This window comes from Thermobia domestica, chromosome 15, assembly GCF_964235325.1.
Source record: "Thermobia domestica chromosome 15, izTheDome1.hap1.1, whole genome shotgun sequence".
NCBI classification, from domain to species: domain Eukaryota; kingdom Metazoa; phylum Arthropoda; class Insecta; order Zygentoma; family Lepismatidae; genus Thermobia; species Thermobia domestica.
In genome coordinates, this window is record NC_137468.1 from 70,077,883 (window position 1) to 70,098,237 (window position 20,355).

The following is a 20,355-nucleotide window of genomic DNA, read 5'->3' on the forward strand; positions in this document are numbered from 1 at the left end:
TGACTAAAGCCATACTAAAAATCTGACTACTACAGGAAACATATATTAGTCGAATTCTATAGTATAACACTAATCACTTGTTAGAACGTCTCTGCTTAAGGCCCTATAACTTCCTATGGATTAATTGGTGCTTAGAAGTGTACATTTTGGATTACGTTTCTTAACATTATTATGGATACCAGAGATATTTTGATTACTTATATATACCCTTTTGAAATAACTTTAGATGTTTCTTTTATTAATTTTTAAATGTATGTTTTCGTAAACTGGGATAGCACCACAATTGATGAAATTTTAAGTGCTTGTGACTCCAAATTGAGATCTTTTAGTTGCTGAATTGTGTACTTAGTTAAATATGTAAGGAGTATAATAAGTACCTAAATAAATAAATAGCATAAAAAGCCACAATTCAGAGTAGAACGATTTGGATTGACAATCTACACCTCATGAAAATGCCTGGAAGGAGACAGCAGAAATTAGATACTTACTGGTAATAATCTGTGCTTCAGTTGGGTGTAAACATAAATTCTGCAGGTTGACGACACACCTCAAAATAGCTTACAGCCTGTCAGTTCTGAATGTGATTTTTGTGGTTCCGAGTAATATGTAAAATGAGCTGAAGTGTTTTCCTGGAACCTGATATGAATTGAATTTTTATTAAGACTATGCAGTTCTATAAAAACGTTTTTGGGCTTAGTGATGAGTTAGAAGTTAGTATTGATATCTATATATTTTATAATTAAATCTAAATGCATGGGATTTCTTGTATAATTTTTAGTTCTTATATCACAGGTGGAAACAGAGATTTTTGAAGTTGATTTCTTGTAAATCTCATTAAATTAGAAGACAAATGCTGAATTTGTCCGTACATATACGTACACGCATTGTTTTCAGATTGTTTTTATGGTTTTTCGCAGACGATAAGGTCGTATCTTCGGGAGGGAGTTTAATTTCAGTAATAAGTGGAATACATGTACGGGCTATGATGTTTTCCAACAACAGTAATAAAGAAGCTCACTTTATTTATACATACATATAGGTGAATTATTATTGTTGTTGTAATCATGGCAAGAGACATAAGGATAAATACACAGAGCCTGAGTAACACAGTTTCCAGAGAATATTAGTTAATTTATCAATTTGTATCGATCTGCATTTTGTTCTGATGATGATCACGGTTCCGGCAGAAGGATGGTTGTCTTCGAAACTTATGCACAAAATCAATGAAGAAAGCAAGAGACTGTTTATAAAGTATTTGGAATCAGTATCTAAGTTGCATTTAGGTGCGCGGTGGAAATCGGGGTATACGTGTTGGATATAGTATACGTAAGACCGTCTGAGTTCCAGAAGAAGCTGGACGCTCATACTTTTAGGGATTATTCATTGAGTATCTACGAACTTAGAAAGGGGGTAACAAACCCACTTTCATTTACTTATCCACTGATACGAAAATAAAAAAGAACGTACCTATTTGCCCTTGTACTTTATATGCTATAGCGCATTACATTATATGCAACAAGGATTTTGGTCTGCATCATGATATAAATTTTAAAATATTTAACATTTTTCGAATCGAAATCAACAAAATTTATTCTAGAAAGTAAAAATAGAATGTTAAGCACATATAATGAAGACAACGCAGTGATTTAATTTGGTAACGTATAAATATATATGAAGTATCCTCGCGCACGGAAGACAGGGGGTTCTCATGTATACTATTACCATAATGGTATCCAGATAAGTTATTTTCATTATCTACCATTGTCTTGGCGTTTAATCATGGGACGTTCAACTCAGATTTCATTTTTTCAAAGTTATTTTCATATAGCGTGAATAAAGATTGTGACTGAAGTTAACCATAGATTTAGTGTTTTTATTAAAAAGGGTTAAAATTATCAAAATGACAAAATTGAGAGAATTATACAAAATTTAAAGTATCAGCTAAACAAAAATAATGAGGGTCATCACTGTACCATGGCTAATTAAGGAGGAAAATGAAGTTTTAATCTTAAACCCTGTGGCCATATAGGTAAACTGATAATAGAGCATAAAGTGTCAGGGTTTCGAACTCATTGTCTTTCTAGTATCTGACCTAGGAAGTGTAAAATGCTCTAATGATAGTGACTAACATCGTATAATAACGTTTTTGGGGTTCCTCTACAGCGAACGGGTTGCATTCGTGCTTTCGACTTTTATTTCGTTAAGCCCTGCCAGCTTTCCAACATCGCAAGAATCGCTTATAAATAGGTTAGATTAGTTTGTTAGGTTATTTTAGGTTAAGTTAGATTTCGAGCCATTCCATGTCAAATCAACACACTTTAACTAAAAATTTTACCTCACCATTTTAGATTTTGTTAAAATTTGGTATAGTTATAGTGGGTGCTGAGACTATGGAAAATACCAAATTTCTTTTTTTTTAATACCTCAAACAATTTCTGAAATACGGGGATGTAAAATTTGCAAATACTAGCCAAAAAAGGGCTTAAGTTTAGAGTTGCCCCTCCAGTCTGAAGGTGCCCTTGGACTTTGCAACATACAAAAAACAGTGCTTAAAGTATTAAAAATTGTTATATTTCACTTAACTTCAGTACTTCGTGTGTTTCACAAAAATTTAAAAGGTTTACTTCATTATTTTTGCGCATCTGTTACACCTGTTCGCCATATTCGCCATATGTTACAACTACCATGCTGCTGAAACCTTCCGCATCCGGCAAATAGTACTAAATTCTACATATCTTTTCTCATATTAAACATAACTCTCCTGCCGAACTTACATTCCTAAACATCAAATAAAATCTTCAAATTATCATTTCTTACCTCATTTCTCCTGTAAATTTTCCTGATTTTTATAAAAAGCAGAGGGGTAACTCTAAACTTAACCCCAAAAAAGCGTTAACAGACTTTCTTTACTCTAGGAACTGCAATAGTTGAGCTAGAGAGCTGGAAAAGGTGTCGTTTTGCAGCATTTTGTATGCTTTTTCCAGTGATATACAAGGCACTAATAATTATTTTTTCAAAATACGAATTAAAATTTTGATTTAAGTTTTTTTTTTTTTTTTCAAAATGTACATAATTGAAAATTTTCAAAATATTTCCATAAATACTTGGTACTATTGTAAATCAAATGGCAAAGTATAAACATGGGATGATGATGGATTCACTGTTAAAAAAATATTTCTGACACTTGTTTCCACTAATAGCCTCATTTGGACCAAACATACCTTCAACAAATAAGAATTTAATTAAAACATACAGACAGGTAACTAAAAATATATCAAAATATAATCATCTTAAAATGAAAACAATCAGCACATGCTATAATTAAATTAAGTTGATCAAGTTTACTTTAATTTTATACTAATAGTCTATAAATTGCTAAAACAGAATATATTGAACATTGTACCTATAACTACAAATCGAAATAAGGTATGAAAAAAGTTTAAGTATTAAAAGTAAGGTTAAGTATTGATGTAATAGTTCTAGTCCAAACAGATTATTCGAAATGTACATTGCTATGTCAGCTCATTTGCGAAGTTAATCATTTTAGCATTTGGAAATTGATTGTTAAACCAAGTGCATTGACATTTCGCATAATGCTTATTGCTTAAACTTATGGCTGTCTTTTATTACTATATCAACCTTACTGGCTTTCTCATTTGAAATATTAAATGTTTATTCCCTTTCTTCAGTAACTTGAGCCAATGAGTGTCAGTTGACCGTTGTAACCTGGAAATCGTACAGAAAACGTCCGAAGAATTTATACATTTATCCTGGAGTCAAATGTCCTCTTTGATTCGACATGACTTCATTGCCAAAGAACAAAGAGCATTTCTAAACTCCACAAAAGAAAATCTTAATGGATCGGAATTTGTTGTTACATGTCATTTTTCAGAAAATTATAGTATAGTTCTACAGGACGAAGCTCAGAGTTACCACTGGACAAGCCAATAGGTTACTATACATCCCTTTGTTATATATTACAAAGAGGAAGACAAAATTGAACATGTGAGCTTTGTCATTGTTTCTGATTGCCTAGAGCACAATACTATTGCTGTGTACACCTTTTAAAAGAAGCTAATTTCATATCTAACAAATAAATTTCATACACTTCCAAAAAAGATTTACTATTTTTCAGACGGTTCTGCCGCTCAATACAAAAATAAATAAAAAAAAAAAAAAAAAACTTTCTGAACTTTTGCCTTCATGTGGCACTTTTCAGCCACAGCACATGGGAAGGGGCCTTGCGACGGAGTAAAGGGTTCCGTGAAGAGACTGGCAGCTCATGCTTGTCTGCAAAGACCATATCACAACCAGATCCAAAGTCTACGAGATCTATTTGAGTGGGCAGTAGATAACATAACAAACATAGATTTTGCCTATTCCACTCAAGAAAATTATGTTGCTTCAGAAATGTTCGTAAAATGCCGGCTTGAAGCAGCGTTAACAATCAAAGGAACAGCAATTTCATGCATTCATTCCCAAAACTACATCAAAATTATTAGTGAAACACTTTTCAGATGATGTGCAAGATTGAGAGAGGGACATCGCCGGACAAACTGAAGCTACAAGATATATCAGGCTACGTTACCACTGTGTATGACAACAACTGGTGGCTTGGGTACATTTCAGACAAAAATGAAGAACTTGATGAAGTGAGAATAATGTTTCTTCATCCGTGTGGACCAGCTATATCATTCTCCTATCCAACACATGCGGACGTCCTGTGAGTGTCAGTTTGTGGATATTCTCACAAATGCAAATCCGTTTACTCCGACTGGGAGAACATACACTCTTGTTGAAAGTGATGTAAGCCAAACCCAATTGGTTTTTTCAAAATATAATCTGTGAAGGTCCAAGATAATTTTTTTGAGAAACTGCTTGCAACTCAAAACTTCCTCAGGTTAGTTAGTGTTACTTTATATTTTATAGATAGTTGTTTAAAAATTAGCGTTAGTACCTATTGTGTTAAATTCTTATTTGTTGAAGGTATGTTTGGTCCATGTGAGGTTATTAGTGGAAAACAAGTGTCAGTTTTTTTTTTTTTTTTTTTTTTTTTTTTTTTTTAACAATGAACTCATCACCATCCCATATTTATACTTTGTCATTTGATTCACAACATTACCAAGTATTTATGGAAATATTTTGAAAATTTTCAATTGTGTACTTTTTGGAAAAAAAAAAATTAATTCGTATTTTGAAAAATTTTTATAATTAGAACCTATGTTGTGCTGTATATCACTGGAAAGAGCATATGAAATGCTGCAAAACGACACCTTTTCCAGCTCTCTAGCTCAACTATTGCAGTTTCTAGAGCGATTTAAAGAAAGTCTGTTAATGCTTTTTTGGCTAATATTTGCAAATTTTACATCTCCATATTTCAGAAACTGTTTGAGATAAAAAATTGAAATTTGGTATTTTCCTTAGTCCCAGCATCCACTATAACTATACCAAATTTTAACAAAATCTAAAATGGTGAGGTAAATTGGGTGTGTTGATATGACATGGAATGGCTCTTTCATTCATTTACCTAGTAGCTACATTGGTTTGGCACGGTGAAGCGTATCGAAATCTAACCCATGCTTTTTTAGTGGCAACCTAGCCAAATTGTTTTTTTTTTCACAGTAGTACGTTCGGAGTTTTCAACACTGAACAGCTGAAAGGTACCGTAGTAGTCCAATATAGGTACATATTTATTTCAAATGAAGAATAAAAAAAATAATCAATTAACTAATATTTTGGAATAATACAACTGACGTAAGAACTTGAAACAAAGAGAAATTGTGAGTCTTAAGATATATTAACAAAACCATAGGCAAGTAGGAAAATAACATTGCAAACAGGTTCATGTTCCGCTGATGAGATCAGGGGGAGCCATCAGCGGAACTTTAGACAAATTTATCATAATTCCTTTACAACTGGCATTGTATTAGCGACTTCACATTTGTACTCCAACTTACATCTTGGATCCCCAACAAAATGGAAGGGCCATAGATATTAATATATAGCAGGCATGTCAAACTTAACTATCTTAAATGGATAAATAATCGTCAGTGTACAAAGCGCGGGCCGCAGTTAGAAGAAATTCATTTTCATATTTAATGTTCTATTATAAAAGTAAGTAAAGGAGCCATTCCATGTCAAATCAAAATAAGGTTTCAGATCGACCCTTACAGATTGCAATGAGATTTTATATTCTAACCGCTATCACCAGTATGTAAAACAAATTGAAAGCTCAAATTGATTTGTAAACTAGTTTTGAAAATACAGGCCCGAAAAGTTCTCAAACTTTACCAAAAATTGTGTAAGTGACATTTTTTTGATTGGCATTTGTGGCTGACTTAAAGGACATATGAAATTGGGTAAGGTTTCATTTTAAAGCTTATGGAAAGAGCTTTCAGTTATATATAAGATCAAAAAATTAAAAAAAAAAAAAAAAAAAAAAATTTAAATTAAATTAATAACATACCACTATCAAAAACAGTTGACCAGATTTTTCTCTATGTTTGGAAGTCTTCTCTGAATACTGCTTACTACTTACTTTGGAGTGAACTTGAAACTCTTTACTTTTGGTTGTGACTACATCTTTTTCAAGCAAGGTATATAGTCAGCCTGTTGAGGTCAAAGAGTTCAGCTTACATAATACATCCAATGGCTAGTTCTGAAAACATCTGGCTTCCCAGACTATGCAAAAGATGGAAATGAACTAGCTAGTTAAAAAAAAAAAAGTCACTTTCACTTCATCTGTCCTCAAAATATATGTCAGCCAGCGGCCACCTGTTGTTATAGACTTAAGGTATGTATCCACTTATGTCTGTCATTGCCAGCTTGTTCAGTTTAGTGAATGTCTTCTTCCAGTGAATTTTGCAAAGCGATAATACATTGGGGGGGGGGGGGGGAAAGTATGCTGCTGCACGAATGAACACATGCAATTTGTGTCCTAGGAATTGTTTGGCCTTGTTGAAACTATCTTGTAGGAATGTTGCTGAACATTTAAAATGAGATAACTTGATAAATTGGTTGTTTATGTAGCATTTTTTAAAGGACGATTTCATTATGAACTGATATTTAGCTGTTTTTCTGTATATTCTAAAACTGTGAAAGTCGTGATGACACTAACGTGAGAGTCTAACGCGAAAATGAATTATAACTAATAGTACATATTAAGTTTGTAATCTTTATCATGTGCTAAAACTCAAATGCTTTGACATTTAATGTTAACACATTATCAGCGGCCACATACCACGTATTAACGTTAAATGTCAAAAAATCTTAGTTCTAGAACTTAAGACTCTGGAGCAGGCATCTTTCCCCATCCTGGCGGATGGTACTGAGTACTTCACTATAGGGGTAAATAGTACACATTTATTTGAAAATTACTCATGACTCATATCCATTCCATTCATGGCGAATTAGAGCTGTTCTGTAGTCCCACATTGTAATAATCAAGTAAGTTGGATCTTTTTATTTTTTTCAGTGTTCAAAGAGTTGCTCCGCAGTGCTTTATGGCAAAGAGATACATACGTAGAAACACATCAGAGCAATGCAAGCTGAAAATGGTTTATTTTAGCTGGAAAACACAGGTCAGTCCTATACATTTTTGCGAACACTCGGAAGTCAAAATTGGTGATCAATAAATTGTCTGTACACCTTATTCTAAAAAGGTTGAGGGCGTCTATTATGACTGTTTTGAGGGGGAAAAATCTAAGTCCAAGTTCGGGTATTTTCGAAAACAATAAACTAAGATGCCAGGTTCGAGTCCCCAAGCCAACCTTCTCAAAAGGGGAGGATTGTGCAGATGTGTTTTTTCTTCTTTTAAGTGTAATAAGACATGTTGAAATGTTATTAAGTGTAGAAAAAAAAAGTAACATTAAAATACTAATGATACAATGTTTCGAAATGATGTATAGGTGTGAGCTCATACTTTTTTCGTTTATGTTTTCATACGTAAAAGAACATTATCAATGAAAGGAAAGAAAGCGAACCTAGTTCTCGCATTCATATTACAATAAGAAAGACAAAGGAAAAAAAAAAACAGCATTTACAACACACGTGAGTGTCATTGCCTTGGAAATTCAGTTACATTCTTTCAGAAGGAGCTCAACAGAAGTGTTCATGTTAGCTTAGCGGTAAACCGTGATACTTCTGATAAGGTTGTGAGTTCGATTTCCGTTTAGTTCAAATTTTTAATATGTAATGCTATTTTCCTCAATGCATGAATATTTATATAAAATAAATCATTTGTATAACTAACTAACTAACTCTATGGAATCCAGAGGTTCAATGCCGCGTTCACAAAAGCTCTCCACTGACTTCTGTCCTTAGCTAACTGCATCCAGTTTCTACTTTGTATTCCAATCTCTGCGAGATCCATCTTAATATTGTCCTCCCATCTGCGCCTAGGTCTTCCTAATGGTCATTTTCCGATTGGTCTTCCAGTCAAGACTTTGAAAACGTTTCTACTTTCTTCCATTCTAGCTACATGACCTGCCCATCTAAGCCTCCTAGACTTGATGACCCTAACAGTGTTGGGTAAATCGTATAAATTATGTAGTTCCTCGTTATGAAGTTTCCGCCATTCCCCATTCCCGTTCCTCTTGGGTCCGAATATTCGTCTCAGGATCTTGTTCTCAAATACTTTCAGTCTATGTTCTTCCCGCAGAGTAAGCGACCATGTTTCGCAACCATACAGAACAACATGCATGATTATCGTTTTGTATATTTTAAGCTTCAAATTCTTCCACAGAATTTGCGAGGACAAGAGATTTTGAACCGAATAGTAACACGAATTCCCTGCTTTTATTCGACATTTAATTTCTTCGTGAATATGATTTTCGTCTGTTAATATTGATCCTAGATATTTGAAACTATCCACTTTATCAAAAGTATTATTTAATATTTTAAAACATTCATAATTTGCTGTATTACGGTCCCGACGCACTTCCATGTATTTAGTTTTCTCTGCATTTACTTCTAAACCCATGTCTCTGCAAGCGTTTAATAAGATCTCTTTATTTCTTTCTATTGTTCTCCTATCATCTCCTATTAGATTTACATCATCAGCATATGCCATAACCTGGTGAATACCGTTCAACTCTAGGCCCTGGTTGCTATCCTTGATTTTCCTTCAGAGTTGGCAAAAACCATGGTTTTTATTAAAAAAAACAAAAAAAAAAAAAACGGTTTTTTTGGTTTAAACTTTTTTTTTGTTTGTTTAAACCAGGTTTTTATGGTTTAAATAATTTGCTCTATATATTCATATCATATATGGACAGAAATAAGTTTGTTTCGCCTTAATGTTATTATGCAACAACCGGGTTATGCTGGTTATGCTGGAAGGGGTCACATAAGCTTAAAGCGGAATAAAAACCGCTTCTCGAGTTACATCCGAGAGAAATTGTCCTCCATTTGAACTCGGAACCAGGACTAATTGGCCACAAATGCGATACGTCTGCCGACTCACTCACGAAGGAATCCTGATTTAAAAAAAAAAAAAAAAAAAAAAAAAAAAAAAAAAAAAAAAAAAAAACGTTGTACTGATCTTTACATGCTTCTTAATATAACTGTCAAGAGTCATTTCAGAAGGACAAAAAGATAAACAGTTGCACAAGTGAAACCTTTACACAGAATTACATATGAACAATTTCAAAGTACTACGGAGTACAGAAGAACTAATTTAGTTCAAGTTAGTTAACAACGACTTTTATTGGTCCAAATTAAAGAAATACACACTTAATCTGCATATCAATAAGAAAAGTGAATAAAGATACGAATTATTTAAGTCCACTTTGGCTCAGACTCATTTTATATATAAATAGGTACCAAAGATACTTATTTCACTAAATGCCTCTCGTGGGGTCTGTATGACTTTCCCCCCCACACACACACACAAAAAGTACGGCATTTTCGATGTATTTTATCAATAGTAAACATTGAAACGAAACAATATTTAGAAATTTTCGATTGCAATTACATAACAATAATAACAACTACAAAAAATCACAAAATAAACATTTATAAACTTATTAAAAAAAGTGGCTTTTGTAGTATAATCTTTTTGAGTAATGAATGGGGAATTTAGGTCTGAATATAATACGAATAATATACGGGAGTGAAACGTGATAACCCACAAATGTTCCACTCCGCACTCCGCGTAGGTGTGCTAGGGGGTTCTATCCCGACAGCACTATTTTCCAGCTTGTAAGTAATATGAGTAGGAAGTTTGGTTATAAGAGAGAGAGAAAGGGGGGAGGGACTAAAGCCTCACCACTTCCATATACAAAAGCATTTCTGCTCGCACCAAGTGAACTTTGTGGTGGACAAGTGCGTGGATTTTCTCGGGGTTATTCCGTTTTCTCTCACCTTCTTCATTCCACCATTTAATTTATTCCTCATCTTCACAGCCTCCTTTAGCCTAGTCGGCATAATCGTGGGACGTAAAACTTAAAGCTTTTATTTCATTTCATTACAAAAGTATTTCAGATTATTGAAATGAAAACCTAAGGAAAGAAGTTGTGTTCTGCCTTTCTTACTAAAGCACAAAGCAATCTCTTAGAAGTGACTTGTGATGTTCGCGAACTTCTCATGAATAATTTTGAAAGTCGTGAGTTTTCTGTCTGGAACCACGATTCGATTTTGGATATTCTCGGTTTTTACCCATGTGTTATCTTTACACCTCTGACTATATTTCAAGAACGTAAATCACATGCTGGAATGAGAATATTGAGAAGGTAGCATCCGTGTGACAAATACCTGCACACAAAAACATTTCACACACTCATTTATTGTTATTACACGATTTTCTTAATTTATATTTATCATTTACATATTATATACTGACGTTCTGTTAACACCTACCGCATATCAGATGTTTATTTTAAATATAATAATTACTTATGTCCCGAAATGATTATATGAATATGTATACACAAATGATTTATTTTATATAAATATTCATGCAGTAAGGAAAATAGCATTACATATTTTAAAAAAAATGTAAACGATAATCGAACTCATAGCCTTACGATCAGAAGTCACAGCTGAGATGGCATGAATACTCCCGATGAGCTCCTTCTGAAGGAAAAAATGAAATGAAATCTTTAAGGTTTACGTCCCACGGTTATGCTGGCTAAGCTAAAGGAGACGGTGATGATGAGAAATAAATAACATGGTGAAATGAAGAAAGTGGGAGGAAACGGGAGAACCCCGAGGAAACCCACGCACACGGTGTTTGTCCACCACAAAGTTCACTTGGCGGGGGTTGATATTGAACCCGGGACCCCAAGCACCAGAGGTGAACGCTCTACCACTGAGCCACCGCGGCCTCTACCTTCTGAGGGAATATAACTGAATATCCAAGACAGTGACATTCATATCCGTTGCAAATGCTGCTATTTTTTTTCTCCTTTGTCTTTTTTTGTTGAACTGTGGATGCGAGAACTAGGTTCGCTTTCTTTCCTTGCATTGGAAATGTTTTTTTACGTATGAAAACATAAACGAAAAAAGTATAAGCTCACACCTATACAATTATTTGGAAATATTGTATCATTAAGTATTTCAATCAATGTTACTTGTTTTTTCTACTTGATAACATTTCAACATGTCTTATTACACTTAAAAGAAGAAGAAGAAAAAAACATATCTGCACAATCTTCTCCTTTTGCGAAGGTTGGCTTGGAGACTCGAACCTGGTATCTTTGATACCCGAAATTGGATTTAGAAAATTTCTGTTACAATCTTTCTGCCGCAAAACAGCCATAATTAATGCGCTACAACTTTTTGAAACATGGTGTGCCTTGTAAGTGATAGCGTCCTTCAGTAGTTTAATAGTTGTAGGGCGATCCTGATACTGTCCAACAACTAGTGTTGAACCATTTTTCATTGAATGTTTCATATGTTCACTATATTTGTCATCTACACGAAACATGTGTTTAACCAAATAAACTCGTTGCTCCATTGTTGACATTGTGACACACACCTGTATTACACGATCCTCAACAGAACTCTGACCGACCTTTAAGCACAACAAGTTACAATATAATCCGAAGAGTCTTTATTGTGCAGTATACATCTCTGTTTAGTTAAAAGTTAGTCTAGCTTCGTTTCTGTCTCCAGGATATTTGCATAACATAACATACACATACAGTAGGAGAAAAGTGATATATCAATCCTTTTCTCACAATCACAACTACATACATCTACAGCAGACACTTTTGGAACGCATTGTATAATATACATGAACATGCATTTTATTCCGAGACTTCTTAAGAAATTTGATGTAGGTTAAATGGTTATTTTGTACCTTATCATACGATTTACTGATGCTTATTATTATTTTTGCTTAAGGTTGTGCAATGGCCAGTGGATTATGCTCTACAAGAGCAGACATTAGAAGATGGACATCCAGTATATCAGAATTACTTGCAAGCGAGCAGGGCCAGAGAGAATATAAAGAATTTCTCGATATAGTTGGATTTGAACAAGACAGAATCCACTTGGATTTCTATAATGAGTGTCAGTTAGTGGTTAATTCTCCTGAACCTTTGCCTAAAGCGCAAGAAGTGAAGAGAGAGTATATTGATATGTTTTTGGTAAATTTAGATGTTGGAGTCCAGGAGACTATGAACAGAGCTATTCGTGAGAGGAAGATAAATGATGTGAGAGAAATATTCACAATAGCACAAAGTAAAGTAAGAGACCTTCTGTTGGATAGTTATAATTTATTCGTAAATCATCTGCTTCAGCGTCAGCAAACTTGTTAATCATTTGTTTTGAGAAAATGTAGCTGTGCTACGATATTTATTTTTTTGCTTTATTTTGTACTTTTATATGTTAGTTTCAAGACATCATGCTGTGGTAATGACTGGCATAATGCCTTTAAATATAGGGTTGAAGTAGTACGTGTAATGTCAATCATTTTTGTTATACATTATACATTAACTTATATAAGGACATCCTTTAGAAAATTAGTAAGTCATTATTGTTGTTTAATAACATAATACACAAAGGTTATTTTCTTTGTTCTGTGGTAGATATGCTTTATGTTGATGAGTGAGAATCTCTCTTGGAAGATCATTGTTAGTCATATTGTTGGTTGTGGTACTTATTTGAAGTTTCTTTCTCTTACTCTATACCGTATAAAATGTATTTCCTTTAGTCATTAATGAGTCACTTATAATAATTGGGATGAATAATGAATTATGTGCCTTACAGGTGTCTGTGTGCGATGCTGTGATACTAAGATTTCTCTGTATTAAGAAACTGAACTAACTTCAAATTGAATTGAACGAACTTCAATTTTCACGTGTTTCAAACTCTGTACAGGATACAAAACGACAATATTTGAAAATCTGGTGTTCCTTTTGAACAAAATTCAAATTATCCAATCTTGGTCTTGAATAAATCTCAAAACGTGTGTGGCGTGAGTTCCGCTTACTTTGGAGGACCATAGTCACTGATAATTGAATCATCTGTCTATGAGATGAACAAATATACCCGTGAATGCGTAGATTTTCCACTTAGTTGTCCTTGTGTTGAGGAACACGAATGAATGGAAAGAATACCAGCTAGCTAGTCTCCTAGTCACTAGCCTTGGCAGAGAGCTACTAGGAGGCTCAGAGCCAAAGGAGCCTACGTGCTTACGTGCTAGAGTAAGGAAGCCTCGCTAGTGTTTTTTTCAGCTATATAGCCGATCGGCGTCAGAAAGTCCCGCGGACATCCAGATTATATGATGGAAGTTCAGCAGGCCATTCAGGTGCTCTCATGGTAGAGCATTTGAGATAAGTATCCAGATAAAACGAGTGCTGCGCAGTGCATCTGACGACTTCTACGCCCTTAGAGACGGCGTAACCTCAGTATATGAGAACTAGAGGAATGTGGCATAACTCGTAGCAGGTATGATTCAAATTTCATGAAATGATTCAAGGCCTGTCTTCAATCTAAATTTCAGTTGATTAATGAAGAATAATTTAGTTAGCAGTACACAACACACAACAGTAGCGACTGTGCATATGAGTCTCGTCTGATCTAAGTTACTATCAAAAGCCTTGTTATTCAGTTAGCTGTAACAACAAACTCGTAGAAGACGACTACGTTCAGATAACTTGTCTCAAGATGTAAGGTTTAATCACGTTGTTACATTGCAAGTGGTACGGAATATCATCACTCAACTGTCATGACACAATGAGCATTAGCTGAAGTAGTGTAAGATTCTTGTAATATCAAACGTGTAATATGAGCGGTGTGTAAAGGATTAAGTTGCGTTAGATGTAGCAACATCCATTGAGTTTCATTAAAGTTCCGTTAAATAAATGCAAATTCTGCACTAAGTCAATAAAACTGAGAAGTAATTCTAAAATGTTCCGAAAATCGTTAAAGAGGAAGAAAATCGTCCAATTAGTAAAATAATTTTGTATTTCGTAAAAGTTCAGAATGGCTTTATTGGCGTCTTGTAGCCAGTTGACTTCACCATTGCTAAGCGGACTGGTGTTAACAAAGATGTCGTGAAGACTAGCTGATCGGGTCGCTCTCCGGTTCCTCGGTGAACTATATCGTTTCAGTCCTCTAGCCTTACCATCTTCAGATCGAGCGACGTCCGCAGGGAATGCCATGAAGACTTGCAATAGGATTGCTCTAAGAAGCCTCGGTAATCTGTCATGCTGTCTGTACTGGAAAATTCTAAGTTTAAATCCGCAACGAACTACATCTCACTGCACTTTCAAAGTTTGTTCTCGCGCATACCATGCGCACACCTAACTAACTACTGCATTATAGCAGATATTCGTCATACATGCAAACCCCATACACTGGATTGTACACTCACATCGATTCCGTAGACAAGAACAGACAACTCGGGCAGAATCTTTCTCTTTTATACACAAACACGAAGCCACACTCGTGAGTGAATGATTGAAACGGTTCGCTTACACGCGAGTGTGACTCTCTCACGCATGAACTGAATGAAATTATGGTAAGGAAAATGGAGAACTTCTGCGCTTGAGCCAGGCTAGCAAGCATTATGCAATCGTTTTCAATATGTATGACTAGCTTTAGTAAACAACAGGAACAAAACGATTTTTCCTTTTTAATTTTAGCCAAACTAATATAAGGTCTATTAAGGTCTGTAATTTTGACCACAGATCATCAATGTGTCTGCTACCACTAATTGGACTCATAAGTGCCCAGTTAGAAGGCCTGAAATCTAGAGATTTTTTTTTGTTTTCGTAATATTGATTGCTTGCAGGAGAGTGTGAGAACTCTACTTTGCCGGCAGAAACATAACACATAATGAGAGATCCCTTCGCATGGTGAGGCACCATCTTGGACCTTTGCAAGATGGCGGTTCTCATAGGATTTAAAGTGATTTCATTCACTCGTAGCGCGTTTGGTTAGTATCTTTCTATATTTTGGTTTTTGACCAGTGACACGCTAGAGTGTCACCCATTTTCATGATAATCCATCAGGGTATCTAATTCCTTGCGGATTAGCATGCATCGTCCACATCACTCAACTTCAATCAGAGTCAGTATTGTGTCCTCACAATGGTTAAATCTTCAGCCAAGAAAAGTCCCACTCTCGTTTTTTGTTTATAATTTGTATTCTCAATTCTGCATGGAAAGAAGAACTTTTGTGGTTTTATTAGTCCTGTTTACTGGCCAGTCTGTGCATGATATGACTTCCGTTAGGCTATTTCAGCTTCCTCTCTCTTTAGTATTTAAAACTTTGCGTTTCAGAATTAACTTGATTTGAAGGACATACTTCTAACCCGATTTCAAGTTATTCATTCACGGATTCTGGGGCATAGGGAAACCGGAATACCTGTTAAACACTGATATGGTGTTTGTATCACTATATAAAATATGCATGGACATGCATTTTATCTTGAGACTCCTCAAGAGATCTGAGGGTAGATGGTTGCTTTATTGAGGAAAGTGGAGGGCGGTTGGAGTTAGTTGGATACATAGGAATGAGAGAAGAAATACTTAACGTAATATATATATATATATATATATATATTTTGAATATTTCAAATGCATGATGAAGGCAGTGATAGATTCCTTAAATGATAACATAAATTAGTAATAATAAGTGTCTGCTTTGGTTAGATTTTGTTTTTATTTAAGTTATACGACATTTTCTCCAACATTTATACGAAAATGTTGGAAAAAGCTAGAATGAGCAGCATTCTGTTAGGAAAGGGTAAGCACAATAAGAAAAGTGTTTACCTTACTGCGTCATTGTCCTTATTGGCCGCCAATAATGACGCAGAAGGTAAGGATTCTTCTTCTTTTAACAGTATGCATCAGTTGCGTATTCTGACTTATGGTAGGAATCAATAATAATAATAAATAACCTTCAGAATATGAATTTATCAGTTACAATATTGTCACTCCGTACGAAATGAAATAACTTAAAGAGTATTATATCTCCATATATTTTTTCTTCCTTAATTTGTAGGCTATACTATGAAACCTATGTTAGTTGTCCATCTTTGGTTCCACTGGCAATTTTACATATTTTAAAATTATATATATGTATATATATATATATATATATATATAGAGAGAGAGAGAGAGAGAGAGAGAGAAAGAAAGAAAACAGAGTTTATATTCTTATCCAGTAGCTACATAGAATTTTATAAAGAATGCATAATAATGAAAAACAGCCCTTATTATAGAAACAATATAGTTTATCTTACATCCGCAATGTGCTGGTATAAATTCAGCAATCCAACACATACTTTTTTATCTCTTATGCCGAGGCTAATTTGGAATCTGTTCCGTACGGCACGTTTTCTCCAGAGACAAAAATGCCTTGAAAACAATGCGTTAACATGAAGAAAGAGAAAGAAAAGTTCATGATTTTATTAATTCTTAAAGCCACCTGTATTGCTATTTTATTAACGTGAAATTTTGAAACTTAAAAACTTAATATTAAGCAGGACCACCTTCATAACAGAACAAATTGTTTTGGGTTTTCATTAGCAAAGTATTTCCTCGTGTTTTCCTGGCCAGTGACCATTTGAGAGTTTTTATTTTAAATTGAGAGCGTATTCCAGTACACGTGTGTTTTACAGTGCCCGAGATTTAAAGGTCAATTTAACATTAAGAACTTAAGAATAAGGTTGCTAGAATACAGGTAAACAGGTAGCCAGCTTAATAGAACAATTAATAATATTCATACATATCTTACTCCGAAATTATTACTACAAGATGATGTATTAGTGGTAAAAGGATTTACGAGCAGTCAGTCTGTATGCTCTAAGATCATTTAACTAATTCAACGCAAACACTAAATATCAGTTATGTAAAGGAAATAGATAAAGTTGTCAAGAAAAGAACTAGAGCATAAGAGTAAGACATTTTAGAAACTGTTATGTTGATGTCAATTATTGTGCATAAAGATTTCTGAAGAGCTGATATATTTGGACATAACTGTGCGTGAAAATTCATATATATCGAACTTCTTTTGTTGAAATATTTCTGTATTAAAAAGTACTTCACTTCGAGGAAAAATGAAATCGTTGAAAACCGAATAAAGAGATGGAAGTTCCTATAACTTATTGCATTATTATTATTATTATTATTATTATTATTATTATTATTATTATTATTATTATTATTGAATGTATATGTTACAGTGGATGGGTTAAGGATTACGTATTTCTGCTAGTACTTTCGGCGTCATTTGTTTCCGGTAGATACCTAAGATTTGAGCTATATATGGAATTAGCAATGGTTATGGTTTTCGTTTACTTATAAATATTATATAAAATAGAGAATTATAAATTTTGTTTAAAATTTCGAAAGACGGCACATTTAAAGAGCAAATAGATCAAAGGTAAGGAAACGTATTTATGTGAAAATAGTGAAACACACACCGGTCTATGCCTTCTTTACGTAGCAGACGCATTGTTTAGAACCGAAAATGTGACTTGTGAAATCTACCGCAAGTGACGAAATTACTTGACCCATCCATGTCATTACTTTGAATCTCAGTGTAGTGCATTGCGTATAAATAATTTAACGTATTCATTCAAAGTTTGTACGAGGTAATGATACGATATTTTGTTGTTTACAATTTAAGGTCAGTAAAGATGCAATAGTTTTGTATATAGAAGTTGATCCGTTTGCATCGGAACAATTTTTTTTTTTCAATAACAATATATTAATGAAAACGTAAAACTATGTATATCGGAGAGCCTTGTCCCCCCTCCCCCTGCAGTAAAACCTGAAATAACTACTGCAGGCAAGGGAAATCATTATGTAAGAAAATAAATGATCGCTTCATTTCATCAATACTACCAAAAGTGTCCTAAACAAAACCTTACATACGGCAAAGGAATGAACGAGAAATCTGGATACAGAAATAACTCTCTTAGGAGCGAAAAATTTTGAAACGCTGAAACATATTTCACTAAACCTATATGGCAAATTCAATACCTCCAACTTAAGTGAAATTTTACATTCGGCACTTTATGAATAAAGAAAGAAAAACTTAAATATTAGAGCAACGATTCTCCTTTCTTCCTTTAAAGCGAATTTCCGAGAACGCTGAAACACGTACTTCTTTATTTTTTAATGAAGAGTCTCTCGTTTCGGAGACATTGAATGGCCTTCACGCTTCCCTGATTGTATCACCATGCTATTATTTTTCGTAACTGCGTATCTAAAATATTCCACTCCACCACCATTGATAATGTTCAATATAATGGATGCTGGTATAGGTCATTGCACGACATCACAGTTTCCATTGCAGAATACTTCGTTGCAGCTGTACCAGGGATATATTGTCCCACTCCTGTTTGCAGGCTTTCCAGAAGCTATTTACCGTGAGAACCTTACGTGATGAAAGGCGTCGTTTGAGAATTGCATCTAAACTCATCATGGAAATATCTTCGAACGGAGTAGCATGGATACAAGTTGTAGCTGCTATGCGTCGGTCGGTAGAAGCAAGCATTGTTTTGGAATGTGACTTGAGGTTTTGTTCTGATGCAATTCCCCGCGATGGGTGTCGTTGTCATACAGTGTTGTTATTTCATCGGCGTAAAATTAGGATAAGTACATATTCTTGTAATAAGTAGCATTGATTTTGACCGTGTTTTCGACCGTACGAATCTTGAGCGTCCCTCTATAGCAAAAAGCCAGTAACAGCTGTTCAGGAAATTTTCTTTGTATTCACGCACAAATTACATAGGTCTTTTCACGAACCTCTGTAGATGATGGACCTAACTTTTTCACAGCCACTTAGGTAGATCCATGCTTCGTCCATTGTTACCACTAATTTCCAGCGGTCATCTGGTAGGTGGTGTTCTTATATCCTTCTAATTTTGCTCTTTCGCTCCGCCATATGCCGTGGTGTTAACTCATTCACGCTGGCCTTGCGGACATTTTACATCCTCAATTGTGATACATTGAGTCACACAATCTTTCGGCTATAACACGTTGTAATAATGGATTCTCACAGGTCGCCATATTCCGAATGCTCTGTAGCTAAGTTTCCCTGACGCTTTCGTTGGATGCGACTTTGTTGGTGATATGAGTTGTGTGGAAGATGCTTTTCAGAACGTTTAAACAGTGGCCTGTCCTACCACAGAGTCGTTGTTCTGACACTGTTTTTTACTATGCGGAAAATACTACAGATTGCATGGAAAATGTAGGGTAAACTATCCAATATTCGACCGAATTTGATTACGAAAAACGTAAGTCGTTATTTTGTGTTATTTCTTTAATGGAAAATGTCCAAAAAATGTGTATAGTACTCCGTGCACTCTCTAGAATCATGGGATTAGATTAGTTTTCAAAAATGTTATTACATTAATTTATTACAATTTTTTAAATTATAAATGTGACAAATTTTGCTGTAGTCGACCACCCAAAATCTAAGTTCGACCACTACGTATACCAGTAGTCGACCAGAACTTCCGTTATAAAATTATCCAGCTAATCTCAGAAATTGATATAAAAACACATTTATAATTCACAATATTCTAAATAAAAATTGTGGCTATCATTGGCTCTAAACCACAAGTTTTTCATTTTTTTTAATAAATACAGGCCTATTCGACAAATTTGTGCAAATTATAGGTGAATGTGCGAAGATAGGCTATTTTTAAAGTTGAACAAGAAGCTAACATAACGTATTATAAATATAGTTTATAACAGCAACTAATGACTTCTCCTCTATAGAATAGTTATAGCCTAAATTAATAATAGAAATAGGTATAAATAGTCATTTCGAAGGACAACATTGACTCAGAAAAAAATCCTCATCGCTGGTGTCGCTACTATCTTCGCATTGATAGAAACAGCTTGAGCATTGGAAATCTTCATACTCTTCTGCAGTATGTGCTTCCAAATC

The 20,355-nt window shown here is 34.4% G+C and overlaps 1 protein-coding gene across 4 annotated transcripts; it reads left to right on the plus strand.

Moving 5' to 3' along the window:
* The first annotated feature begins 254 nt into the window (after positions 1 to 254).
* On the plus strand, positions 255 to 19,660 carry LOC145671068 (regulator of G-protein signaling 4-like). Of its 4 annotated transcripts, XM_081739789.1 has the most exons (4): positions 498 to 710; positions 7,475 to 7,580; positions 12,343 to 12,686; positions 13,210 to 19,660. In XM_081739789.1, the coding sequence occupies exons 3-4, from the start codon at positions 12,351 to 12,353 to the stop codon at positions 13,264 to 13,266; spliced, it is 393 nt and encodes a 130-aa protein (XP_081595915.1). In that variant the 5' UTR covers positions 498 to 710; positions 7,475 to 7,580; positions 12,343 to 12,350; the 3' UTR covers positions 13,267 to 19,660. The 4 variants fall into 4 exon arrangements, with proteins under 4 accessions (XP_081595916.1, XP_081595915.1, XP_081595914.1 ...); XM_081739790.1 differs by lacking the exon at positions 498 to 710 and adding an exon at positions 255 to 490 and having other exon boundaries at positions 12,343 to 19,660; XM_081739787.1 differs by having other exon boundaries at positions 500 to 710; positions 12,343 to 19,660.
* Positions 19,661 to 20,355: the final 695 nt, after the last annotated feature.

What these genes read in the sequence shown, in the direction of transcription:
- LOC145671068 (XM_081739788.1), top strand. Translation starts at nt 12,351, where the DNA reads ATGGCCAGTGGATTATGCTCTACAAGAGCAGACATTAGAAGATGGACA.